The sequence below is a fragment of the Caloenas nicobarica genome, unplaced genomic scaffold (assembly GCF_036013445.1).
Source record: "Caloenas nicobarica isolate bCalNic1 unplaced genomic scaffold, bCalNic1.hap1 Scaffold_83, whole genome shotgun sequence".
Taxonomy (NCBI): Eukaryota; Metazoa; Chordata; class Aves; order Columbiformes; family Columbidae; genus Caloenas; species Caloenas nicobarica.
Window position 1 is genome coordinate 546,151 of NW_027017717.1, and position 27,280 is coordinate 573,430.

General features: G+C 46.4%; 1 protein-coding gene across 1 annotated transcript; it reads left to right on the forward strand.

The window, feature by feature from the left end:
- The first annotated feature begins 8,938 nt into the window (after positions 1 to 8,938).
- On the forward strand, positions 8,939 to 26,143 carry LOC136002925 (E3 ubiquitin-protein ligase RBBP6-like). Its single transcript, XM_065658162.1, is given in 12 exon segments — positions 8,939 to 9,000; positions 15,466 to 15,533; positions 16,097 to 16,205; positions 19,764 to 19,800; positions 20,649 to 20,693; positions 21,967 to 22,055; positions 22,169 to 22,253; positions 22,620 to 22,759; positions 22,994 to 23,166; positions 23,700 to 23,803; positions 24,267 to 24,432; positions 25,317 to 26,143. Coding segments are annotated over 12 exon segments (1,905 nt in total).
- The last annotated feature ends 1,137 nt before the right edge of the window (positions 26,144 to 27,280 follow it).

Sequence of the window (27,280 nt, forward strand, 5' to 3'; positions counted from 1 at the left end):
GTGGCCGGGAGGACTGGGGCTGCTGCTGGGACACGAGCGCAGCCCTCGCATCGTTCCTGCTCATGGACAGCAGGAACCCTCTCAGCAGGGACAGGGAGGCCATGCCAGCCCCCTGATTGTGGAGGCCTTTGCTCAAACATGTCCCCCGCTGATGCCCCAACAAGAGTGCAAACAAGAGCTCATTAGTATGTCTTAGCTGCTTACCCAAACTCCCAAGTCGGGGAGATCACCTTCCAAACGGGGCAGTTGTGCTTGATTATTCCTGCCTAAACAGCAGGGAAACACAGAAAAGTCACTAAGACACAGCAGCTTTGCCAGCAAGCTTCCCAAACTGCCCTGAGATCTGCTTGCAAGATGGCAGGACTTAAGTGGTCAAGGAGATTTCTGGAGGGCATCAGGAGTAGCTTCTTGCTATAAGTGCTGGCAGGACCAGCCAGGAGGATGCAGAGATGGATCTGCTCTTCACTGGGAGGGAACACATGGCTTTGGGACATGGCAATCAGCCGTAGCTTTGGCTCTGTGAACCACAAAACAGTGGGGTTCAAGATCCTGAAAGGAAGGAGGAATGAGAGCAGCAAAGAACAGATCCCAGACTTCCGGAGAGCACTCAGCTGTTGCAGCAGAATGACAGCTGGGATGCTTTGGGAAGCAGCTGTAAGGAGTGAAGGAGGTCAGGAAGAGGAGCAGACACATGGGGAGATGTCTGTGTGTAGAGGGATGAAGCCCACAACAACTTCTCTTACTGTTTTGTCGAGCCATGAAGGTCTGAAGGCTAGAAATGGCTTCCTCAGCTGGACTTGTTGTTTCCCCAGAAGTATGGAGAAGGAGATGTCCCAGCAGCTGTCCCAGGATTGGGAACTGGATGTCTCTATAACTGACACTGCCATGTATGTCTCTCTGAGAGTGGAGCCAGGCCTGGGTGAGAGAAACAGAACAGCAGGATGGTTGAGGGGAGGCAGCTGGCACCAAAACCCTGAACCCAAGTATGTGTCCAGGGCTGGCTCCGTGGGCAGTCAGGGCTTTCCAGAGCCGTGCCAGTCACAGCTCCCAAAGCAGCTGGCTGGGCAGCAGCCCCATGTGGGGAGGGCTGCAGGCTGCTCTGGGGTGCAGGGATGGGGAGACAGCCTGGCCGGAGGGTGCCTGGCTCCTCACCCGCATTGTGGCACGTGTGGACAGCAGAGTGCTCAGGCACTCAATCCTCCTCATGGCCCTCTGCCGCACATGTGCCCTCTCAGAACTGCTGAAAGTCAAGAGCATCTGGGAAGAGAGAAGCTGCTGGTGAGCCCTGGGAGCAGCCACCCACTCCAGCAGAAGCAGCACTGCTCAACTCCTGGGCTGGACTCGCCCACTCCATTAAGGCTTCCCCTGGTCTCGACCAAAGCCTGTAGTGGGGTTCTTGCCCAGGGGTCCCTGCCCTGGGGTCCCTGGCAGGCTTGGGACAAATGGCCCAGGCCAGCCCTGTGGCCAGGCAGGAAGGCAGATGCCACCCTCTGCGGCTACTGTGCTGCGGAAGAGCCTGGTGGGCAGCCCCCAGTTCCTCAAGGAGGTGGGCACCCTCCCGGCAGTGCGCTCTCTCTGCATGGCACGGGGTGGGACTTGTCACCTCAGGAGTGGACACCCCATCCCCCCAGGGTGAGGAACAGCCCTTGTGAAGCCCAAACTTTGCACATGCCAGACCTGGAAGATATTCTGCAGCAACGTGCTGACTCTGCAGGCAGGAGAGTTGAGAAACAACTCCTCCAGCATGAAGTCCATGGCTTCCATGGTCTGCAAAGAAGACAACGAGTTGTGGCCATGTTTCCTGCCATCCCTCTCACCCGCAGGGGACTGATCGGAACTCCCAGCACCGAGGGATGACTCTCACGCTGCTTTGCTGTGCCTGGGAGAGACCCAGAGGCAAATAATCTGCTGCGGGAAGAACAGCCTGTGAAACTGGATGTGGCCAGGCCCACAGGCAGGGGATGAAGGGATGAGGGTGGGACAGCAGAGCTGAGACCCTGCCCCACCTTGGATCTATGGTCATATTGCAGCATGGGGTGGTAGGGGAGCAGCCCAGAGGGACCGGGGGCTCCTGTAGCTCACCCAGCACTTACAATGAGGTAGAGGCACCAGGTCGCGTACGGCATTTCCTCTTGTGGAGGAAGCAAGAAGAGACCAGAGAAGACCACTTGGATTAGGCTTATCTCTTTGCCCTCCAGCACTGTCTCCACTGAGCTGCAAAGAGACAGAGGAGCCAATTAGACACTGGTGCTGAGAGCAGCGCCTCAAGTCCTCGTGCAGGTGGACAAGGGACTCTGGGGCAGTGGGCCCCAGGAGCCATGGGCAGGTACCTCAATGCGGCAATGGCACGCATGGCTTGCCGCCACACCACCGTGCGCAGTTGGTCCCTTGGCTCCTCTTCCAGCAGCACCTGCAGAGCACAGGCGGGATGGGACCTGGCAGCTGCCAACACCCAGTGCCACCAGCCCTGGGCTCTGCCCAATGCTGTCGTCACAGGGTGCCGGTGCCAGGGGCCTTCATCCCTTCCCCAGAGCCGCTGGGTATCCCCTCACCTTGATATTTTCTGCCAGCTCGTATCTCCGGCAGAAGACATCTAGGCCCTGTGTCAGGCCGCGGTGCTGGCTGGTGTCACAGAGGCTGTAGATGCTCAGAAGAAAATGAATCTTCTGGTCCTCTTCCTGGCAGCCGTAGAGCAGAGAGACAAGCAGGGAGTGTGACATGGGGACACAGGGCCAGCGGCACCGCAGCGTGGGGGTGCAGTGCCATGGGGACAACCTGGGAGAAGCAGCTCTGCCCAGCCAGCACCCCCTAGCAGCCCTGCAGCAGAGCCCATGTCAGCAGACGCTGGCACAGCTGCCTTTGAGACAGCCGCGGTTACCTTTTCTGGATTGCTGACAAAGGCCACAATGAAGTCCACACTTTGCTCTTCGAATTCGTAAACAGGTAACCAGTTGGCATCTAATGAAGGAAGAGAGCAGGGAGGGCTGCAGAGAGGGTCCGCAGGCAGGACAGAGCAGAGGAAGGTCTGCCCCCCGTCCTGCCCAGACAATCAGGGCCCCTCACTCACCGATCTGTGCTGGCTGGACCACATCCACCTCAGGCTGCGGTGGAGCTCTGACCACCCTGCGAGCCCTGACCTCCTGCCAGGCCAGCCTGGGGCGACTGGGGAGTCTCCGCGCCATCCTGCTCAATGGAGGGAAGGGGTAGGAGTCGGGAACTGGGGAGCTTCAGTTAAGCGTCTCGGTGCTGCAGGTCTGCCAGGGGCAACGCTAAAAGACGTGGGCTGTGGTTGGAAGCTCCTCACTAGTGAAAGGCAGGAGCTGCACTCAGGGACTCCTTGCGTGAGTCTGCCAGGGCAGCTCGAGATAGGTCGTGTATGGTCGGACTCGATGATCTTTAGCGTCTCTTCCAACCAAAATGATCCTCTGATTCTGTGAATCTATGACAGACGTGGGCTATGCTCGGGGCTCTCGCCAGCTCCGTGCTCGCACCCTGTCCTGTCACCGTCCTGCCGGACAGTGCGGGCTGGGGCCCGCAGCTGTGCTGAGCACATGCAGGGCAGTGGGTGTCACCGAGTGAGGTCACAAAGGGCCCCACTGTGACCCTGCGCATGGGCAGGGAGGGGCAGAGTGTCCCCTTGGGAGGCACAGGCCAGCTCAGCCCTGGGCACCTGGGTGCTCTCAGGGTGGCCATGGCAAAATTTGAATCCCAGTTTCTAAAAGTTCCACCACCCATTGCTCTTAGCATAGTCTTTAACAGTCCGTTGCACCGTTCAGTGTTCCCAGAGGCTGGTACACGATGTGGGATGTGACAGACCCACTCGCTGCCGTGCTCCTTGGCCCAAGCGTCTATGAGGATGTTCTGGAGAAAAGTCCTGTTGTCTGGCTCAGTTCTCTCTGGGCTGCTGTGTCATCACAGGCCTTGCTTTTCAAGGCCCAGGACAGTATTGCAGGCAGCAGCATGGGGCACGGCGTATGTTTCCAATTGTCCGGTGGTCACTTCCACCATTGTAAGCACAGAGCTCTTGCCATGGCGGGTTTCAGGCAGTGCGATAGAGCCAATTTGCCAGGCCTCTCCGTATTTACACTTCAGTCATCGCACCCCATACCACACAGACTTTAACCACTTGGCTTTCTTGATCGTAGTGCATGTTTCACAATGGTGAATAACCTGTGCAACAGCGTCCATGGTTGAGTCCACCCCTCAACCACAAGCCCATCCATATGTTACATCCCTTCCTTGATGACCTGAGGCATTGTGGGCCCAATGGGCCATAAATAATTCACCTTCATCTTGCCAGTGCAAATCTACCTCAGCCACTTTAATATCGGCAGCTCGATCCCCCAGCTGGTTTTTCGGATCGGGTTCTTCAGTGGATCAACTCTTGGGCACATGAGCTTCTACGTGGCACACTCTCACAGGCAGGTTCTCTAGCCGGGCAGCAATATCTCACCAGGATTCAGCAGCCCGGATGGGTTGGGCTCTTGGTTCCAACCTGAGCTGGGTTTGCTGCCCATGACCCTACGGAACAGACACCTCTGCTGTCTGGAGTGGCCACGGAACAGACGGAGCCCAAAGCCACGGATTCCATGAGCTCAACGGAATGTTGTGACATTTTATGGACGTTTTACAGACGTGGCCCATGGACTGAGGGAAACTGTTTGTGTGTTACATCAACGGGTGGGAAGGGGAGCGGTGGTTGGTGAGGATATATTGGATGGTGTGGGACCTGAGCCTGACATCCATGGGGTGGAACAAGGGGTGGAGAAAGGACCGTCGTGGTTGAGCTCCAGCCGGTAACTGAGCCCCACTAGCCGCTCGCTCCCTCTCTGCAGCGGGATGGGGGAGAGAACCAGAAGGCTAAAAGTGAGAAGGCCTGTGGGTTGAGATAAAAGCACTTTAATAGCCAAAATAAATTATTATAATAATAGTAACAATAATAATAAATTGTAATGTTGTCGTTAAACCTGCTAGTCCCTTACGCGGACTTCAAAACCACCAATTTGCACTCAAAGATGAGATATTGTTTTATTACAGAATTGTGAAAGTCTGGATGCCAGAGCAAACTAGCGTACCGAGTGCTCAGAGTGCAGGGAACACTGGGAGAAGTAGGACAAGTAGGAGTACTGAGAGTACCTAGAACAGGGAGTACTGGAAGCACTGGGAGTACTACAAGTCCTGGGAGTACCAGGACAGGGAGAACTGGCAGTACTGGGAGTACTACAACTGGCAGTACTGGAGTACTACCGTTGCTGGGAGTATTACAACTGAAAGTACTGGGGGTACTTCGAGTACATGAAGTACTGGGACATCTACGACTGGGAGTAATACGAGTACTGGGAGTACTGTGTCTAGGAGTACAGGGAGTACTACAACTGGGAGTACTGGGTGTACTTGAAGTAATCGAAGTATTAGGAATACTTGCAGTACTGGGAATACTGGGTTGGATGGAGCTTTGAGCAACCTGGTCTAGTGGAAGGTGTCCCTGTCCATGGCAGGGGGAGTGGAATTATCTTTATGGTCCCTTCCAACCCATTCTATGATTTTATGATAAGAAACAAGCTTTTGTAGGCACACAACTATATCAAAAAGTTTTACTAGACATTATCTCTCCCAGAAACTTTTCCTGGAATGCATAAACCCTTTTGTAAATATGCCCTCTGTACCTAAATATCACTAGAAGTTCCACACTAAATGTGAAGCAGAGAGGTCTGCTAATGAAGGAACAAATTAGGTTCCTCCTTCAGCACCACGAAACAGAAAACTGCTGGTACAGGAAAGGGGCTGGCCAGTGTTACACCTCCAGCATCTTGCAATGCAAGTCCTGTGCCCCAAGATGCCATGACAGCTTTATTATTGCCTGTTCCTGAAGGAAGCATTCTGTCTCCTGATAGCAACTAAAGAATTTAGTGCACATGATCTCATTCAGCCGCCAAGGAACAAACAAGCGGCAGTGAAAATACAGCAGAAATGCAGCAACTACAGGAAGCCGAAAGATTCCAAGCCAGATATTGACCTTGTGAGACTTAGAGCTCTCATGAAAACACAGCTATAATTTTAGCACATTTTTCCCCCTTCCTTGATAGGAACAGATTCATCTCTCTCATACAGATGGAAAGCTCCATACCCAGATGAACTGAAACACAAGCCATTGCTTACTTCGTACATTGAGAATCAAGTGTCCGAGATACTTCATATTTTAAGATTGATCAATGCTCTTGTTGTCAAGGAAAGCCTTACTAATCTGGTATTTACAAACACTGCTCAAAGCGTACAAGTTTTTTTCCACACAGCTTCATCTAACCTTAATGCTAGTCTATAAAAATCTATGCCTCAATCCATTGAGTTAGAGAGGGACTTCCGTATGTCTGATTCAGGCTGCTTCCAGTCTTCTCCCATTAGGCCTTTCAGGTTCCATTCTTTGAATAATTCCAGGCGATAACTGCAAGGAGGAGAAATAAACAAAAATGTTACAGGTGTCAGGATATGTCTTAATAAAAGGCAGGATCCTCAAGGGGCTTAATTAATCTTTATTTTCGTGTTTTCTTGGGCAGGAATGTAACCATCATTCCATGTGTTCTTTTTCCAAACTCTGAGTTTATAATTAAAAACACTAGTGTCTTTCTGAAAATCTTGTACTAGAAAACAGAGGGCAAAATCCTCAGCTCTGAACAAGTATCACACGGCATGAAGTGAAAACTCACCTTTTAAACTCCCTCACCTTATGTTGCCTGGAACTGCAGCCAGAGCAGGGGCGCAGTACTGTCCTGCTTTATGACTTCTCTGCGTTCCAATCAAGTAAATATAATTTACAACTCTTGACCAATTTAAAAATTGTATCACGATGATATCCTCTCCTCACAGAAAAGAAGGCAGCAGGACAGGATAATGAAGCCAGTAAATATCTACTTTCTGGAGGACCAGGAGCCTCATTTCCTTTAAATACTATGAAATGAGTTCTTGCTAAGAATTCCTCCTTTAGGCTACCATACAGAAACAGAAGGAAGACACTGCAGCCAATTCCTAATTCTTGCATAAAATAACTGCCAAACAGTAGACAGAACACCTGACACTACAATACCCATTTTAAAAGGTAAATAGAATTCTCTTATTAGAAAGTAATTTGTAAGAGTGAAGACAAACTAAGAGCAATGAACATGGCAAGAAGCAACCTTTCACACAATTGCATCTGCTACCAGTATCTGAAAAAGTCAAGGGTGTTTTTGGAAGAAGTACTGCAGAAAGAATGTAAATAATCCCTTCCTGAAAAATATTACAGGCATTCTCCAGTTTACCACAGGAGGAAAAAAACAACAACCAACCAAACAAAAAACACCACAAAAGCCAAAACTCTATCTATTTCTTACAGAACACCGATAAAGAGAATATTCTTTTTGGTTTTTTAGTAAACAGTTCCAGAAGTTAAGGTTTACTTAGAGAAAGGCAAAAAAGGGTAACTTAACCTAAAATTTACCTTACCTGGCCATCATTTTATGTTGAGTAACAAGCTTGTATAAGAACTACAGAGGACATCTAGAGCTAGTTAATTTATACAAAGTATCCTGAGGTTTTATCAAATCATCTTATCCTCAATGTCAAAGAAAATAAACAGGCCCAGAGCATGATTGAAAAATCAAGATATTCTATTTTTTCTATTGATACTGGGTATCCTTTTAATATACTTTTCAGTTTAGTCTGCCTTTTCGAATTTTTCCATAATATGGAACCATTTGTATAGATGAGGTTGTTTACACAAGTGTGATGGGAGCGGCTGAAGGACCTGGGGGTTCAGCCTGGAGAACAGGGGCTGAGGGGAGACCTTCTGATCTCTGAACTGCCTGAAAGGAGCTTGGAGCCAGGGCGGGTCGGGCTCTGCTCCCCAGGAACAAGCGCCAGGACCAGAGGAAACGGCCTCAAGTCACGCCAGGGAGGTTCAGACTGGATATTAGGGAAAACATTATTCCTGGAAAGGGCTGTCGGGCATTGGAACAGGCTGCCCAGGGCGGTGGTGGAGTCACCATCCCTGGAGGGGTTTAAAAGGCGTTTAGACGAGGTTCTCAGGGACATGGCTTAGTGCCAGAGTTGGGTTGTGGTTGGACTCGATGATCCTGAGGGTCTCTTCCAACCGAAATGATTCTGCGACTCTATACAAAGTACAGTGCCGGTGGATCTGGGGCTAAGCAGTACAGTTAAAATACTCATGACACTCAGTCTGGAAACCAGGTTAGCTTGCTTTAAGGATTCCAATAACAGTGCAGCTCTATTACAAAAGAGCTAATTTCATGCTTACAAATCTGATTTCTGTCCTTCCTGTGGTTCATGTTGAGGCACAGGACGAAGCGCTTCATACTTTCTCTCTTCTGAGCCATGAATTGCGAATGCACTGAATTTGTTAGTACATGGTGGAAAATAATGCCACAGAAGATGAGCTTTACCCTTCCATCTGGTTTTCATTCTGGTCACCTCAAACTCTAAAGGAAGTTCTTCCTGGTAGAGAAGGAAAACAGAATTAATGTCATCTTCCAATCGGGCAACAGGTACCTATAACCAAATAGCTTCCTAACTATTTAAAATGGTGTGCCACATTGTAACTCCAAGAGCTCATCATAAAGAGCTTTACAAAGCATTATACTAATTTTATTTGCTTTACCAACTCTAGATGTGGAAACACTCACCTTGAGCTCACATGATCCCAAGCAGGAGATGGGGGAGGAGGAATCCTCTGGCTTATGCAGCTGCTTGTGATGCCACTGGTAGGTCTGCAGCTGTGAAGGAAGGAGCAGCAGCTGGCCTGCGCAGGTATGTGTGACACCACATGGACACGAGTAGGTGAGAGGGCTGGAGCAGGAACCTTCTATGTGCAGGTGCATATGATGTCACAGGTGTCTGAGAAGGTGACAGGGTAGGAGCGAATTCCTGCCTGGTGCAGCTGCTTGCGATGTCACTGGTGGCCGAGGAGGTTTCGGAGCAGGAGCAGGCCCCTGACTTCTGCAGGGGCAGGTGATGTCTCTGGTACCTGCACGTGTGGCAGGCAAGGAGCACGACCCTGGCTTGTGCAGTGGCTTGCGATGTCACAGTGCACGAGCAGGTGACAGGGCAGAAGGAGGAAGCTGGCTTTTGCATGTGCTTCTGATGTCAAATGTGCCTTTCTAGGGGACGGCGCCAGAGCAGCCTCCGGTTTGTGCGGCTGCTTCTGATGTCACATGTACCTGCGTAGATGACAGGGCTGGAGCAGAAATGTTCCTTGTGCAGCTCGTTATGACCCAAAATGCAAATCTGTGCGAATTAAATAGCAAAACAATGTGTGATATGTTATAAAATAATCCTAAGATAGGGTTAAAGCCTCCACCTGGATAGATAAAGAGAGGGAATTTTCTGGGACAATATTGGCAAATTGACTTTTCTGAAGTACCAAAGTGTAATAATTATAAATGTCTTTTGGTATTAGTAGATCCCTTTTCCGGATGGCCTGAAGCTTTCCCATGCCGGACCAACAAAGCTAGGGAAGTAGCAAAGAAATTATTGAGTGAAGTCACACCAAGGTTTGGGGTTCCAGATGGGATCTCGTCAGATCGAGGCCCAGGTTTTATAGCAGAAGTAATACAGACAGGAAAAGCTGATCAAATGCATATTTCGGGGAACCAAATGCTCACTGAATATATGTCGCCTTTAGGAAAAACTTTCTCATCATTACATAGGTATATCCAGGTGAAAGTACCTGTGGCACTGGATGTGCCTGTGCCTCCCTTCTGACCTGGAGATCAAGTCTCTCTTTGGACCTGGAGGGACAAACCTCTGAAAGAGCAGCGGAAAGGACTCTGTGCAGTATTGTTGATAACTAACACAGCTGTGAAACTTAAGGGAGTCAATTCCTGAATCCACCACATTAGAATACAGAAAAGTACAGAGGCTGGATGGAAATAAGAAGATATCACTCTTTTAAAACTAAAAATGGAGAAAACTTAATGAACTGCACTTAGACTGAAATAGAATCCCATACAGAATCTTAGACAGAATCTGATTGTATTCAAGAATATTGACTGTAGCATTAGCCTGTTTTCTTTGTAGATATCTGTTTAAACATGTGTTACAGTTCCATAATTCTTTGCCCGTTATATGGTACAGTAAATTCACAGACTGTTAAATCAGGAGAATCCATGGACCCAAAATGTACATTTTATGATGATCCAGAAGACCCTGCAGGTGGCTAACAAGACCAATTGCTGAGTGTGCACGTGTTTCCTTGAAAATTCAAATAAAGGGGTTTCCATATTAGGAATAACCCTTCCTATTGTTTTATCTAGGGACCACTTTGGGAAAATACTTCATTTGAATGTTGCTCAATCTAAAAGAATCACATCTGACTTAGAGGAGATTTGTGAACATATGACAGTCTTGCATGAGGTACAGAAAAAAAACACCTCTTCTAGATTTCAACAAGTTTGGGCATGGTTGACATCCTGGATTCCTGATTTACAGAGTGGATTAAGAAGCTGATTGTAATCGTTGTATTAGCAATTGTTATATTTGTATGTTTGTATGTTATGTTGCAATATATAGTGAGGTGTTGTGCTGCAGCCACTAAAAGAGTTTAGAAAAGGTGGGACTTATTTGATATATATAGATGTGTACAAATAAGTCCCAAAGCGGGGAAGCTGTTAGGCCAAAAGACCTGATCATGAGGCCTACTAGAAAGTTAGTATTAGGTGAATAATAAATGAGATGTCTAGCAGCAATTAATTTTTAATTGTAGAACAAAACCTATCCCAGAAGTGAGAAGTCAGCCATGGACAGTTGAGTATCTAGTGCTTATTGCCAAATTTTGTGGACATGCTTAACTTAAAGTAAACGTTGCTCATTAGAATAGAATTTTAATCTCAAAACATACCTCCGCATCAAAGGCTACCGGCCTCCAGGAGAAGACCCCTACTCACTGAGCATGTGTAATAAGAACAGTGAGTCATAACTTGTATGCAAATATTGTAACCAATCAGCTGTACAGGACGGCCCTGAGGGCATGTGTATAGTGATCAGATTTTGAGACCTTTGTACTGCTGGTACACTAGCTGGATCCAGCATCCAGACTTGTACAATCCTGTAATAAAAAGCATCTCTTGTCTTCGTGTGTGCAGAATTTGGCTCATTTGCATGCACCTCGGGTAAAGAACTCTGTTTTACGGACAACCGAGGGGCCAGCTGGGGTGATGCCCAGCCTGATCTGCCTGTCAATGCAAGAGAAGAATTGGTTTCAGGACACAGTAACTGATGGCAGCTGTGGCTGTGAGGACCACAGAACAGTGGGGCTCAAGATCTTGAAAGGATCAAGGAAGGAGGTGGCAGAGAGCAGATGCTGGACTTCAGCTAATCATCATTTTGAGGGAAAACCCCCCATTTTTATGGCCCAAAGCCTCATTTTGGGAGGAAAACTAAGCCATAAACTAAGATTGAGTGCCCATACTATTGACAGGATCAGGAAGAGTCAGCATCATCATTCTTGAGACCAGTCCAGCTCATTGAACTCCATTTCTTTATGGCCACTGAGTGACAAAACTTATTTCCTTCTTTTCACAGTCATTTGTATAGTTGCACTACCATAAAACAACCACTCGCCTCCCAGCCAGCAGTGTTAGTGCTGAAAATCAATTCACTACCTAGAAAAAAGAGTATCACTGTTGATACAGGTTGGGGTAGTTTACAGCTAAGAGAGCATGAGGCTTATAGTTACTTAAAGAGCTGTTGAAGGGTTTACAGTGATTACAACTGAATTCTTTCCCAAAGACCTCAGGATACAAGAGAAAGGAATATTTCCACATTTCGGATCTGATCTTTAAAAGCAGTGCTGTGACTAAAGAAAGTGAATTGAATTAGATGTCACACACTCGCAACCACTAGATCACTTAGAAAACAAACAAACCCCCACAACATCATAGACTCTGACTTCAGCCCAATTGGCTGGCTCATGGCTCACAGGTAAACCATCCCCTGCATGTCTAATTCTAAATTCCGTCTTCCTGTATGTCGTGGTTTGATTGCGGGGTGACAATAAAACCGTGACAGATGTATTGTTAACCTCCTCTCCCCCCACTTTCCCATTCAGCCCCTCCCTCTCCCCCCTCCCCACTAAGGACAGGCGACTGGGAGGGAAAGAAGGACAGAGGGAAGATGGTTGGAAAAAATTAAAAATGTTTTACTAATGCTACTAATAAAATAGAGAAAATAATAGAAAACATACAAAATCAATCTTGAAAGTCCCGGCAACTGCTCCGGCAGGTGTAGGGCCGGCACCCGAAGTCCTGGACCGGACTCTCCAGCCAACTGGAGCTGGATTCAGTCTGTCACTAGGCCTCAGTTCACAGGGACAACTCGCAAGGTCCTCTCCCAATGTCGGCCATAAGGAAAAAGGGACGAGATCCTCGTGATCCCCCACTTTTATATGAAGTATGACGTGAATGGGATGGAATACTTTAGTTGATCAGTTTTCAATTCACCTCCTGCCTGCACATCTCGCGGGATGCATCATTATCAATGACCTTGCATTCCATTGCTATGTCTACCAAAACATGTACCTAACTTTCAGGAAAACGGCAGTTAGTAAGAAGACTTTAGCTGACAGGGAAATTCGCTACAAGAGAAACTTGTTTTTTAACAAAACCAGGACACTGTACTACATAAACAAGAAAAGAAGTTTCTGTCAAAGAAGATCTCAGACTCCATTTCAGCACCAACTGCACTATTTGCTTGGCCAGGGGAAGAGCACTTTTCCTACAGCCAGTCATGCCATCAGAAGAGCTGAAATAGTTTAGCTTTATAAAGCAATTAAATAAAGAGCTACATCAATACTTTCCATAGATTTCTAAACCTGCATGTTACAAATCACTCTGAAGTCTTACCAAGCTTAAGGCATTTCAACTACATACCTAAATACCTACACAAACCATCAGAAATACTTATCAAGAGAACAGATAAACAAAACACAGTCTCCACTAAATGGTCCTGGATTATTTGGTAACATAAGAAAAATAGATTGAGAAAAACCTTCCAGGAGTCTGAGGTGCAAGATGATGAAAAAATTAGCTGAGGCTTTTCTTGATAGTCCTTGCAAACCAGACCAACTAAAGGCTTTTAAAACTGCAAGTACATCTTGTTAAACACACTGAATGTTTGCAGAGCAGCAAGAACAGGATACACTGCACCCCAACAGCTACTGTTACTTAGAAATAACTGTACCATCCTTAAAAATACCCTTAACTGATTTAAGAAGCAAAAGAATCAGTGAGGCCCAATTTCCAACAAGTCTATGGCTCTTTAACCCTCTCCTCCTCAGTAGGAGCTCCCTCCCATCACAAGAGAGATCCTTGATTTTTTCCCTTTGACACCTTCCAGCTATCCCCCAAGGGCCTGAGGATTGTGCACATACTGCCAAGTCCTGTGAGCAGACATGTGCTGGCTCAGCAGCTAAACTGTAACCAACTTTCCCTCAATGGAGAACACCAAATTTTGTCTCCAGGGAGAAGACTGGCCACAGATGTAGCACAAGTCAGCATGCTAGAGATTTGAGAGAGCTGCCCTTTATGGGATGATACGATCCCCATCCTATGGGCTGTTGACGTGGTTTGATTGCGGAGTGACAATAAAACCGTGACAGATGTATTGTTAACCTCCTCTCCCCCCACTTTCCCATTCAGCCCCTCCCTCTCCCCCCTCCCCACTAAGGACAGGCGATTGGGAGGGAAAGAAGGACAGAGAGAAGACAGCTGGAAAAAATTTAAAATGTTTTACTAATGCTACTAATAAAATAGAGAAAATAACACAAAATATACAAAACCAATCGTGAAAGTCCCGGCAACTGCTCCGGCAGGTGTAGGGCCGGCACCCGAAGTCCTGGACTGGACTCTCCAGCCAACCGGAGCTGGATTCAGTCTGTCACTAGGCCTCAGTTCGCAGGGACAACTCGCAAGGTCCTCTCCCAATGTCGGCCATAAGGAAAAAGGGACGAGATCCTCGTGACCTCCCACTTTTATATGAAGTATGACGTGAATGGGATGGAATACTTTACTCGGTTAATTTTTCAGTTCACCTCCTGCCTGCACATCTCGCGGGATGCATCATTATCAATGACCTTGCGTTCCATTGCTATGTCTACCAAAACATGTACCTAACTTTCAGGAAAACTGCAGTTAGTAAGAAGACTTTAGCTGACAGGGAAATTCACTACAAGAGAAACTTGTTTTGAACAAAACCAGGACAGGGGGTTTTGAGAGCTGTGTGCTGCGTGGGCCCATCTTGCAGCCTCTTCTGGTTCAATGCGGAGGTCGAGTCACTGGGTCTGAACTGGGCTGGATGAGCCAACAGCGAGTGAGACCGAGTTGGGCCGACTGGCCGGGCCCAGAGGCTGCTGCTCCGCGCCACCAAGTCTGTCCTGGATGCTCAGAATCCTTCTGGGTGGAAAAGACCTTTGAGATCACCAGGTCCAACTGTGACCCAGCACTGCCAAGGTCACACTGAGCCATGTCCCTCAGCCCCACATCTGCCCATGGTTTAAACCCTCCAGGGACGGTGACTCCACCACTGCCCGGGGCGGCCTGTGCCAAGGCCTCACCAGGCCGGGCCGGGGACGCTGTGGCCATGGCTCAGAGAGCTGGAGGGAGCGCCCCAGCCCATGCTGGGAGCTGTAGTCCTGGGCACAGGGCTGCCAGGTGCCATTTGCTCTTGGAACACACAGTTTCTGCTCCAGCCTCAGCCTGGGTGAGGTGGGCACAGGGGCACCCGTGAGGCCACAGGCACCAGCACCCCGACTCCCAGAGCCCCCCACCATCTGAGCAGACCCACCACAGTTCCCCAGCCCTGCCTGTGTGCGGCCGGCCAGGACACGGCCAGCTGCTCAGGCCAGGCAAGACCACGATCCCGCCACCTCTTCCTGCCCTGAACTCCTCCACTCTTGAGGAGCTTGCCCACATTGAGCATGCCCTGCCATCTCCACGTTCCTCCATTGCAGGTTGCCCAGCTGCTGCACATGGTGGTGTCTTCACACGGTAGCTGTTGCTTCCCTGACTCCCACTGGCCGTGTCATCGTCTGTCCCCAGTGAGCACGTCGGCAGCTTTGGCCTCTGGCTGAGCAGCCGCTCAGCTGCAGTTTGGCGGCTTTTGCTCCATGTGACCACGAGTGTCCTGCTGCAGGGACAATGAGCAGTGACTCTCATTTGTATCTGGCCTGTGGCCATTCTTGTGAGCAGAACTGATGGGTCAGACGGAGGATTTCAGGCAACACTTTCTTTCCCATGTCACCAGGACTCCTTCCTCAGTGACCCCATGTCCCAGGACAGTCCTTGGGGATGGGGCACAGTCGACTTGGGAACACAATGGCCTTTACGAGTGTGCTAAACTCTGCATGTTAGCAGGTGATCCCAGCAAGCGGGAGGGCTGGTGGTGCCCTGGGTCATGCTGGTGTCATCTCTTTCTATCCAGGTTTGAACTGGAGTTGGTGGAGAAACCACTGCCCAGGGACCCTCTGAAGGTCTTGACAAATGTCCCTGGTGAGGGCAAGTGGAAGAAAAAAGAAAAAAGAGGGTTTGCCACCTCTCAGGCAAGGCATGGAAGGGAAAGCAACTCCCAGCTCATTTCCATAGCGTGGGCAACCAGCTTATGCAGTCTGATGGAAAAATCCCTGGCCATGATGGCCAAAAGGCTCTGACTTGCACCAAAGCTTCATGCCAGCTTGGCACAGCCTGTTCTCCTAAGCTTGACTTCACAAGAACCAAGCCCTGGGCTGGGCTGGGCAAGCCCATCCCTGGCTACAGTAGAAGGGTGAGGATTCAAGGGCCTGTCCTCACTTTGGGAATTACCTCTCCAAGAGAGTCTGTCACATCCTGGCATCACCCAGCCCCTCTTTCCAGAACCTGGCGCCACTGACGCGTTTGCAGAGGAGCCCGGAGGTGCCGCTGTTGGGGAGGGTGCGAGGCCTCTGGAGACGGCGCTGTCAGGGGAGCAGAACGGCCCTCTCGCATGTTTTGGGAAGAGGCCTGAGCACCGCTGCGTGTCACCCGGGCTGGCAGAATCAGTGATGCTCTTCTGACAAGGCGTCTCCTCCTGTTTCCAGAGAGATTTGCTCAGCTGCCCTTGCCAGCCCATTCCAGCTTGGCTAAGAAGGAACACGAACAGCTCTGGGGTAAGAAGGCGATGGAGATGAGGAACAGCTCTGGGGTCAGGTGAGTCTGGGGGCTCAGGACTGGTGTCTGCACGAGGTCATTTTCTGTCCCAGCAGGAGCCCATTCCTCAGTCCCAAACACTTGCCGTTCGTTGCTGCTGAACAGTGGTGAAGGCAGCGCCTGGAGGGCTGGGATGGGGCTGCCAGGAGTCCCCACTTCACAGGGCTGGTTCCTTTCCACTCCTTCAGGAGAGCGCCGAGTGTGGCCTCCTGAGCTGTGCATGGGGACAGCCGTGTGCCACCGAGGCGCCTGGCTCACGGATTTCCTCTCCTGAGCTCAGCGCAGCCATCGGCTGAGCTGCTGGTGGCTGCGCAAACAGGCACGTGGCTCGTGGGGGCAGGATGGGGCCCCAAACCCATCGTGTCCTCAGGCCGTCCCCTCCTGTCGTGTCATTTCAGGCGTCTGCCAGCCATCCCCGGGGACTCCTCTGGAAAAAGCAGCCCATGAGTGGCCAAGCCAAGGGCAAATCTGAGCTCAAAGGCCAAGCACCAAAGCAGAGCCCAGCGCAGGCCGTGAACCCTCAGAGGTGCAGAGCAGGACAAGGCGAAAAGAAAGTTCCCATGGGAAGCAAATTACCACCAATGAGTTCTGAGGCCAGGCTGCCCGAGGAGCCCACCTACAAGGTCTGCATCCACAGCCACCAAGACCGGAGACAGCACAATTACTGACATCAAGGCCTGAGATGTTCTGGTCGGTGCTGACAGAACCGCAGAAGACCGTCTCAGCGGGATACAGCTTGGAGCCCTCCCCTTTGGTGCCACCCATGTCCCAGGGGTCCATGTCTATGCAATGCCACCCACTGAAGGCCAGATCAGTGGTGCCCAGGATGGAGTGGCCTTGGCTGGAGGTCCAGAGCAGAAGGAGCACCACCTGAGGTGGCCAAACAGATACGTGATTTGAATCTGTGTCATTCCTGAGTGCTGTTTCTTTGTAGAAATGCAGTTAGAGGGACAGTGCGGACTCTTCAAGGAGCCCTTAGCTGGGATTGATGTTCCCATGTTGGGCTCAGCCATCACCAGGGGCAGGGGACTCATTTTCCAGTGGTGTCCCCTCTTCTGTAGCCTCAGGAAACACACAAGGCCATGTTCTTTGGCCATGTTTGGAAGGCCTAAGTGACCGCAAGGCTGCTCTGAGGCAGAGAGGGGACTGTTTCTTCCCATCTCGTTGCTCCTTTAGATCCCCAGGGGGAAGAGAAAGGCTTTTTGGGTGGCTCTGGCACAGCTTGGGAGCAAAGTGCTGCTGCTGGAGAGGTGGCCGAGAAGGGGTCAGTGGAGGGAGAGAACCAGCTGCCCTCCCCTCCATGTCCTGAAGCCATCGCAGGGCTCTGCATGTGGGCAGAGAGCTCCCAAACCCTGCAGGATTGTTTTAGAAGAGTCTCTCCTTTTTTGGCAGTGACAGGAGGGACAGCAGGCAGTGACAGGAGGGACACCAGGCAGTGACAGGCCCGGGGCTGACAGGCTCCCCCTCCCCTAGGGGGCGCTGGGCTGCCACACCCAGGTGACATAGAACCTGTGTCACAATGCCCGGTACCGTGGTGAGGATGCCGTGACACTGCAGGTGACAGGGACACTGCAGGAGTTACTTGCAGCTCAGCAATTTCTCAGTTCCCTCAGAAAGCTCAATTCTGGAAATTGCTGGTTTTGGTGTTGAAAAGATGCCATCAGGTGGGTGTTTTGGAGTAATACACTGAAAACCAGAGCAGAAATGGTGAAATATTCCCATGTTATGCTTGATCCCTGCACCAAACCACCACCACAGAGCCTAAGTAGATCTGCAGCATTTTTTTCTTTTCTTTTTTAAGTTTCTTTTCTTTTTTTTTTTAATTCTTAAAACTGCCAGCAGGTCCCAGGGAACAGCTGCTGATGGAGCTTTAAAAGATTTAGACATATCCAGATTGTGAAAGTACAGTATAAAAACCATCCTCATGGAGGGATCTTTGCATTTTAGGCTTAGTCTAAGTGTCTCAGGTAGCTGGGGTTTTTGTTTGGGCTTAATCTAAAAGTTCTGATGGCTTTCCTCCTCATCTTAAGATGAATGTGGTGTAAAATATAAATAGAAAAACCGTCCTCGTGGTGGGATCTTGGTGTTTTAGGCTCAGTCTAAGTTTCCCAAGTAGTTGGGGTATTTTTGCTCTTCTGTGAGAAATATTTTGCTCCTTGTGCATTCTCAAAATGTCCCGTTCACACATGGAGACGATAGAAGTGTGATGTTACGTATAAAATTTTGCTTTTGTATCTGTAAAGGGATTCTCATATTAATATACACCCATGAATTGACTAATTTATTTTTTTTTCCCTGTATTTATGTTGTTTTCAGAATACACAGATATCAACACCCCAGTCCCTAAGACCTCATCAGAAATTGTTGGAAGAATCGCGGCTGGAGCAGTTAAAGCTCCCAGCAAAACACACATTTTGTAAGTATTCATAGAGCTTTGTATTCTTTGTGAGGCGTTTCAGTGTGTTTTAACCTTTTTTATGGATATTAGTTTACAGAGGCATTCAGATTGCATCTTGCGTATTAAAGCGGCTGTTAATTTTTCTTGTGATGCCGTAGTTTTGAATGGACCTGACCCTATGTTTTTATGCCTGCATTTTTAGGCTTACATTTTATAAGACTACATTTTTAGGCCTACTTTTTCAGGCCTACATTTTTAGGAGGTGAGGTTCGAACTCCAACAGCGGTGACTCTTCAGATGATTTAACTGGGTTTGTTCTCGGGGTTGGTTGTTCTGAGACCCACGTTGTAGATCCCATTTCCTGGACACAGAGGGATTCCTTGGTTTATGTGTTTGCTTTTATAGTAAAGACGTTGTAGCATAAACTTTGAATTTATTCCCATCTGGGAAGAGTCTCATTCTCAGTGTTTGACTATTTCTTCCATTTGGGTGAGGAGGGGGGAGATAGCAGGTGTTCATAGGCCCCAAATCCAATTTTTTTGCACACTAAAGATCAAATAAATATGAAAGAACGAAGTGACAGATCAATGAGTATATGGAATCTCAGCAAGTTTTCAAGCGTCATAAATATTTCCTAAAATATTGCATTGTGCAGTGCTTTCAAGATTACCTTAGAACACTTTCTGGCAATTAAGACCTTTTTTTTTTTTGGTGTCTGTTGCAGGGCTCCGAAATAACACAAAACCCTTGTAACTGCTTTCAAATGACATTTCTACTGCTATTTTTAGTCAATATAGCATATGTTTTATGACATATTTAGTATTTTGGCGCTTTTGTGGCTACACATGGCAGACACCAGATCATAGTGCTTGGGCTTCCACAAAGAAACACTCTTCTAAAGAGATTTTTGTTGTGTCTCTGTCAGATGACTGAGTAGAGTGATTTGTCACAAAGTAGGAATGTAATTTTGGTTTGTTTTTTTTTCAGTTGCACTGAATGCACCAGGGGAGAAGAGTTTATGTATAAGAATAAATTTCCACATTCCTTAGGTGATCAGAACATCAAGTTTTGATGTTTGGGTTTTAGAATCTGGTTGCACTGCTTTTTGTTGGGTCGGAATGCTTTATTTAAGTTCTGATCACCTTTATTTCTCCTTCTAGAAGTCAAAAGGAGCCAGTGAGCGGAACATCAAAAGCAGTATGTAAAAACATAATCTCACCCTTTTTCCTACACACCACGGTGAATTTTAACCAATGCAGCCTTGTATGAATTTTCCAAGCATTAACATAATGTATTTTCCAATCAATGTAGAAAAATATTGGACTCAGCAAGGTAGAAAGTGAGTCACGTCGTTGTTGTGAGGACAGTTCTGTGCAGCTCCGTGATTCCTTGTCGTGTCCTTAAATACTTGGGGATTTGTTCCTAAAACTGTGTAACTGAAGTGATTTAGTTGGGGCCCCTCTGCGTACAAAAATGTCTTTAATAGATTGCCACGAATTTAAATATCGTTGCTACACAACTATGAATTTACATTTGGGAAAGGAGTGGTGTTCTTTTCAGGTTTGCAAACACTGTCATTCCGCTGCTAAAATATTATATAAATGAGAAACACAAGGAAATACTTGACTGGTAAAGGGTCTGGATCTGGATTTGCCACTTAGATTGAATACTATGTGTCTCTTCTGTGTTTTTTATATTTTGTCTTTATTGTAATGTAAATTGCATTTATTGTATTCCAAATAATTCAGATGGGTTTTTATTTCTTGAAAACAGTTATTTTTCTCTTTTTTTACTGGCATGTGTATCAACACAAACTCTGTGTTCATAAAGACAGTTTATTTGGCTTTTTTCCCATGTTTCTGTATGTATTTCAAAGCAGAACTTAGTGTGGTAGGAATAAATCACTGGAAAGTTCACACGTGATTGTGGAACAGTAAGGCGGCAACATTTGAATTCGTTACAGCTTTTTTTGTGCTGCTGTCCCACTGTTACTACGCTCTGTCTTGAAGGTACAATTGAATATGCGTTTAATTTTTTGTGAATAGATCGATGACTCTCCTGCACCTCTTTCTCTGGCACAGCTTATTAAGGTATTACTATATAATATAAGGTATATATTCTTGTCAAATACTTTTTTAAAAAGTGGTTTCTTCCTATTTTTAAATCTTATATGGCGACCTATAGCTGCACAAGTCTTGTAATGTGAACAATACCTTCATGTTTGATAATTTAAGGTCTTCATTTTACCTTTAAAATGTGTGTATATTTTGACACTATCCTGTGATCTCTCAGCCCCAACGTCACGTTGCAGAATCGCTCATCTTCAAGATGCAAAGAAGCAGCACTTCAGAAGCTGTTTTGACTGTTTTTCATATGTTTCGTTACTTTTGCGCCAGAAGCTAACACAATTTTCACAGAATAATTTAATTATGGACATTTCAGGGGTGTTTGCAACAGCCAAAACAGAAGCGTTTCTGTAACATGGACGATTGCACAATGATGTCTGAATTTCTAGGCTGGAGTTCATTTCCAAGAAATCTCTTCCCACTGGGAACTTCTTCCCTCTCTCACTGCAGAAATTAAATTGTGTACATTCTGGGAAAAAAATAGATTGGAAGGTAGCCACCAAAGGAAATTGAAATCCAAATTCTAAATGTGTCCTTGATTCTGCAATCTCATGTGGAATTTTATGCTAAAATGTGAAAAACTGTCCAAGCATGTGTCAGACATCTCAGCTTTTGAAGAAATTTAAGTGTTTCAGAAAAATGCAGGAAAATAATGTAAAGTTGAGAGCAGACTGGCTCAGCATGGAGGCAATGTGTTGTAAAAAGTTTTCTGCTTTATTATTTTGATGAATTAAATGCCATATTTGAATTAGTCTATTCCTAGTCATGTTTTGTGGGGTTTGGATGTGTTTTGTAACTGTTTGGGTTCAAATTAGTCAAGTATCTGTCAAGTTTTCCGTAAATGTTACTGGAAATGATTTCATAGTTGTTGATGTGGATTACCTCAGTGTTGAGAAAAATAATGTATATATGAAAGAACCATTTAATAAAAAGTTGAACGTAGATGGTTGATTTGTGGATGAAAGCGTATAAATGCATACAAAAACAAAACCAGGAGTGGTTGATCTGAACGATTGATGCTGGAAGGTCCAAATAATTTCTATCTTTCTCAATTAAATGGACAGTGGAGATCTTCTCCTTCAAATTATCTAGAGCTTACAAATCCTGGATAATACAGATTTTTCTACACGTAGCTGGGAAGAAAATGGGATTAGTTACAAAGGTACAAACAGAGCTGAAAGTTTTGAGTTCCAAACACGTAACATGTGTGTCGCACCATTAATTCCCCGTTGAACAGACGGCCAACCTGGCTGAAGCCAAAGCTTCTGAAGAAGATAAAATAAAAGCCATGAAGATTCAGTCCTGCTGGGAATACAATCCAGCCACGTGAGTGTTGGTCATGTCAGATCTCCTCTCTGAAGACGATGGAAAACTTGTCGAGGCATTTGCTTTCACAAGAATGACACACTTTTCTTTTTTTTCCCCAAAAAAACTTCTAGTTACATGAAGAAACCTCCCCTATCGTACACTTGTTTCCGTTGCGGAAAACCCGGCCACTATATAAAGAACTGCCCGACAAAAGGGGTAAGACTGGGGGGGGTTTCCTTTTTCTAGGTCATAGACAATAGATATTGCTGTAGATCATCCTCTGTGATCCTTCATGCCTGTTTATCTATTTCAGTATTATTGGAAAATTTTCTGTTTTGAACTCTTTTTAATGACGTTTTGCAGTTTTGAGGATTCTGTACAAAAGCGAGATGTTTCTGTGGACCCCACCTGTTGGATATTTGTGTGTTTTAGTTACACGAGTCTTTTGTTGAATCTTCCTGCAACCCTTATGCTGAGCAAAAAGAGAGGATGAAAAGCTTTTGCTAGTTAAAGTGGTCATTGAAATGTCATTTGAAGTGTAGGTCTTCAGATGAGATATGTCTGCATTTCTGTTCATAACAGGACAAAACTTTTGAGCCTGTTCCCAGGATTAAAAAGAGCACAGGAATTCCCAGGAGTTTCCTGATGGAGGTGGAAGATCCCAGTACGAGGGGTGCGATGCTGACAAGCACCGGAAAATACGCAATACCGATTATTAATGCGTAAGTACAGAATTAATTGGACTAACCCGAAAGGCAACGAGAGAAACCACGTGTGAGTGTGTGAGCGGCAATGCCAGCAAGTTGCACAGCACCTGTAGTTACGGGGGAAGAAGCGTTGTCACTGTCTGGTAACCTGCAAATTCCATCTATTATCTCCCTTTGATGAAATCCAAAGCTTGGAAAAGCTTTCCTTTGCCCATCTTCAACTTTTTGATTTTCCATCCCCCCCTCCAGGGAAGCTTATGCGAGAGGGAAGAAGGAAAAACCTCCATTTTTACCAGCGGAACCGCCCTCCTCCTCCTCAAACAACGATCCTGTTCCGGAGGAGTTGTTATGTCTCATTTGTAAAAACATTACGACCGATGCCGTCATTATTCCCTGTTGTGGAAACAGTTATTGTGATGAATGTAAGGGTTTGTTAATGCCAAGCATCACACCTGCTCTTCTGAAAGTAGAAATATAAGAAAGAAATATCATTTAAAAGATCAGAAAAGAAATATAAGAAATAAATATAATTTAATCCGCGTTCTTCTCCCTGAGAGAGTTGGTTCAAAGCTCCAGAACTCAAACCTGCCTACTCATGGTTTTTGAGACATGTTTTATTCATTAACCTTGAGGTTGGTGGCTTCTCGCTGGATGAGAAGGTGGAAAAAAGACCAGTCGAAACATCCAGACACGGCCTCATCTAATGAGACTAATTAGAACACCAGGACACAGCCCAGTCTACATCTTCAAATGTTCCAAGAGCAAAATATCAAAACTCCATAGTTATTTGCTGCATACGAGAATCTTTTTACACTATTGAACATTTATAGCTTCATGCCCTTAATTCCAGACCATATTTAACCATTAATCATCTAAGTGTTTTTATAATTGATTAGAACCCACAAAATGTCCTTAGTTTGGCTAAAAATAGTTTGATGTCTCTAATTCTTCACAGGTATCAGGACAGCATTACTGGAATCTGAGGAACATAAATGCCCAACATGTCACCGGACGGATGTTTCTCCTGATGCTTTAGTTGCCAACAAGTTCCTACGCCAGGTAACGCGATCACTTTTACACGAGCTGTTTGTAAGAAAAGTCCGTTTGCAAAAAATATTGATTTACATCTCCTTAAGCAAGGTTAAATTGCTTAAGGCTGAATTTCCTTTGCAAACACATTATCTGTTGTTCCAGAAGGTCACAATTCTAAATTTAGAGACAATCTGGCTAATTCAGGTCACAGTTTTGTTTAGCGTGATTGCCTCACATTCAAATTCGGTGTTAACACTGAAGGACTTTAAATACCAAAGCATGAAACACAGGATTAAATACCAATCCTTAACATCCATGTTTAATGTGACATGTTTCTATCTCTGTATGTTGACTTATTTTAGCTTTGATGGCATTTGCAGGAATGCACAAGTAATTTTACTCCGCAGAGGCTTTTGTGTGTAGATCTGCTGAAGTTTCTGGAATATGTTCTGTAATGTTATCTTTCTGTAAATGGTTCTTCTGCCTCTAGATTGTGAACAACTTCAGAAACGGAACTGGCTACACAAGAAGGGTCCATAAGCAGCTTGGGCAGCAGCCGCCACCACTCGTGACACCTCCTGCTGCTCTGGTGACAAACGCGGAACTTTCAAGATCTTCCTCTCTGTCCATCAGCACTTTGTCAGAAGAGAAGGCAAGTTTTACTTCAAGGTATACCATGATTTTTGGATTTCAGGAGGGCTTCTTTTCCATGCGTTTGCATTTATTCACCAGGAGTATCAGGTTCCCGCTCCAAGACAAGCAGCTTTCCCACATCTCCTGGGCCCCCAAGGACAATCAATCCCCACAACCGGTAACTATAACCTCAGAATTTCTTTGAAAAACTTCTCTTCAGATAAACTGAATGGGACTTTTTTCTTTCTCCTCTCCCCACTCCAAAAGGTCAGCCAATGAGAGCCAGGACAATTTGCTCAGCAGGTGACAAACCAGCCTGGAAACTGTGAGTATTGTACGGAAATTTTGAGCCTTGAGGCGATTCCGGTGCCCCTGGGGCCGCCGTTTTGAGCCCTGAGGTGATCTTGGTGCAGCCCTTTTGAGCCCTGGGGTGTGGGGCCCAAAACTGACACCAGGATTCAAGGTGTGGCCTCTTCTTATAGTGACCATGTTTTGGTTTTTTGGTGTCTCTTTGTAGTAAAGTTCAAACTGTAATTGTAATAAAGGTCAAACTTAAGGTTCCTAGTCAGAGCTCAAGATATGTGCAAGATTTTGCTGGGACATCTGGCTGGAAGTGTTGATTAAATAGTATGGAGGATTAAATAATACGTAGGATTAAATAGTATGTAGGATTGCGGTACAAGGGCTTTGCATCCTCTACAAATTGCCAAATAAGCAGTGAAGTTAAATAGACTAGACTGGCATTTTAAAATCGAGCGTGACTGTCTTCAGGCTAAATCATGTTTTCTTGCTATTTGATACTGCACTGTAGCCCTTAGAACTTGCTCTCTGCAAGAGAAAAAAACCCAACCAACCCAAATCTGAGAGGAAAAAAACCGGGGAGAGTGACTGCTTTGAAATAATGTAGTTATTTTTCTGTGTTGTGCTTTTTAAAGGTCCAAGTCTCCCTGTGGTGCTTTGTCTTACCCTAGAAGTTCGTATACCCACTGCAAGTCACGATCAGGCTCTTCCTGCACTCGCTCCGACTCTCGATCACGGAGTCGTTCTCGTTCCTACTCGCCATTGCTACCGCCTGCAAGAAGAGGCAAAGGGAAGAGTCATAACTATCGCTCTAGGTCAAGGTCGCATGGTCATTACCGCTCTAGGTCAAGGTCTCCAGTATTTAGAGGCCAGGCTCGCACTCAAAGGATGACACCTCAAGGGGAAGGAGAAAGGGAGTATTTTAACAGACACACAGCAGTTCCACTATATGGTATGAAAGCTGCCTATGGCAGATCTGTTGAATTTCAGGATCCATTTGAAAAGGAAAGATACAGAGAATGGGAAAGGAACTATGGAGAATGGTCTGGAAAGTTTGACAGGGGCTGTGCTGCTGGTGCTCAGCCTGGACCTCCAGTGAACAGAGAGACCTTTTCTCCAGAGAGGTTCGATCCACCTGAGACCAGACGAGAGATTTTGCCATATACTTGGGGATGTAGGGAGGATTGTCCTGGTGGGCAGTGCCATGAAAATCGTCATATAGCTGGAGATGGCCCTGAAAAAGCTTCTGGAAGAGAGCACCATGGCATGAAAAATCCAACAAACTCAAAAGAGAAAGAGGTGAAAAACCCACTGGGAGATGACAGAGCAAGTAAACAGAGATTCCAAGGGAAGAGAAGAAAAGAGGATGAGAATGAAGGATTTCCCAATGCTCAGTTGTTTGAAGGTGCAAAAAAACCCAAGAGCGACAGTTAGAGCGGATGATGTTCAAATGAAAATGGGGAAGTCAGAAGTTTTGATTCTGTATTATTGTGATGGTTTGGTTGTAGTCCATCACTATTTGTTAATTCTGATTTGAGGATTTGCTCTAATTAGATAGTACTTTGACACTGGTGTTTAATTCAAGTTTGACTGAGTTTATAATGGCTTTAATGTTATCAATACAAGTCACTTTTTCTTCTTTACAGTTAATGAAAATATTAAGATTTTTTTCAAACAATAAACTACCCATGACAGAAAGAAACCTGGTTTGGTATGTTTGTAATTAGATGTGTTGTGTATTAAAAGCCACGTCGGGTCATTGGAAATGAACAGTACAGCAGACAGTTCCCTTTGGCAGTTCTTTTCTTTCTCATCTTGTATGCATCAAAAAGCACAAGAAAGTAAAGATAAAAACAATCTGGGAAGGTAAAAGTAAAGAGCGGCAATAGTTGTTAAAGATATAAATGTGCAAAAATATGCAACAGCCAAGTAACAGGAACATCCCATATTGGTGTGTTTGACTAAGAAATAGCAGAAGGTGGCTGACAAACTCAGAGGGCAGCAAATCTATTCCCTCTCCATGTTTTAAGGACTCTCAGTCTTTGAAATGAGACCTGAGAGTCCCCTACGTATTTTCCCCCCTCCAGCTCCCAAGTAAACTGTTTATCACTTCATCATCACGTAGCTGCCATCCAGCTTTGAAGAATGAAGGATTAAGAGTGAACAGTGAATTAGTATTTTTTGGGGAGGGGGTGGAGGGCGGATGTTGGAGGGAAGATATTTTTACCTTCTGTAGCACTCTTAGTGGACGTTGGCATGACATATCATGTCATCGACTTCTTTACAGGTGGTTATTCAAGCAAACATAAACCCAGCCTAAGAGTTGAGCACATGATGTGGAGATGTGGGCCTTTTGGCGTGCTGACACCACAGCCACAAAAATGACTTTTTGAGAGAAACACATCTAGAGCTCAGCAGTTTTCCTGAGCTGGATTCAGTTCTTGCTAACACTGGTTTTAAGGCTGCAGTGTCAGAGGATGCGATCAAAGCAAAACCAGCCCAGGTGCTCTCAGGAACAGCAGGCGTGTGCATTGCAGAGCGTCTCCATCCCACGCTGAACAAGGATGGGGT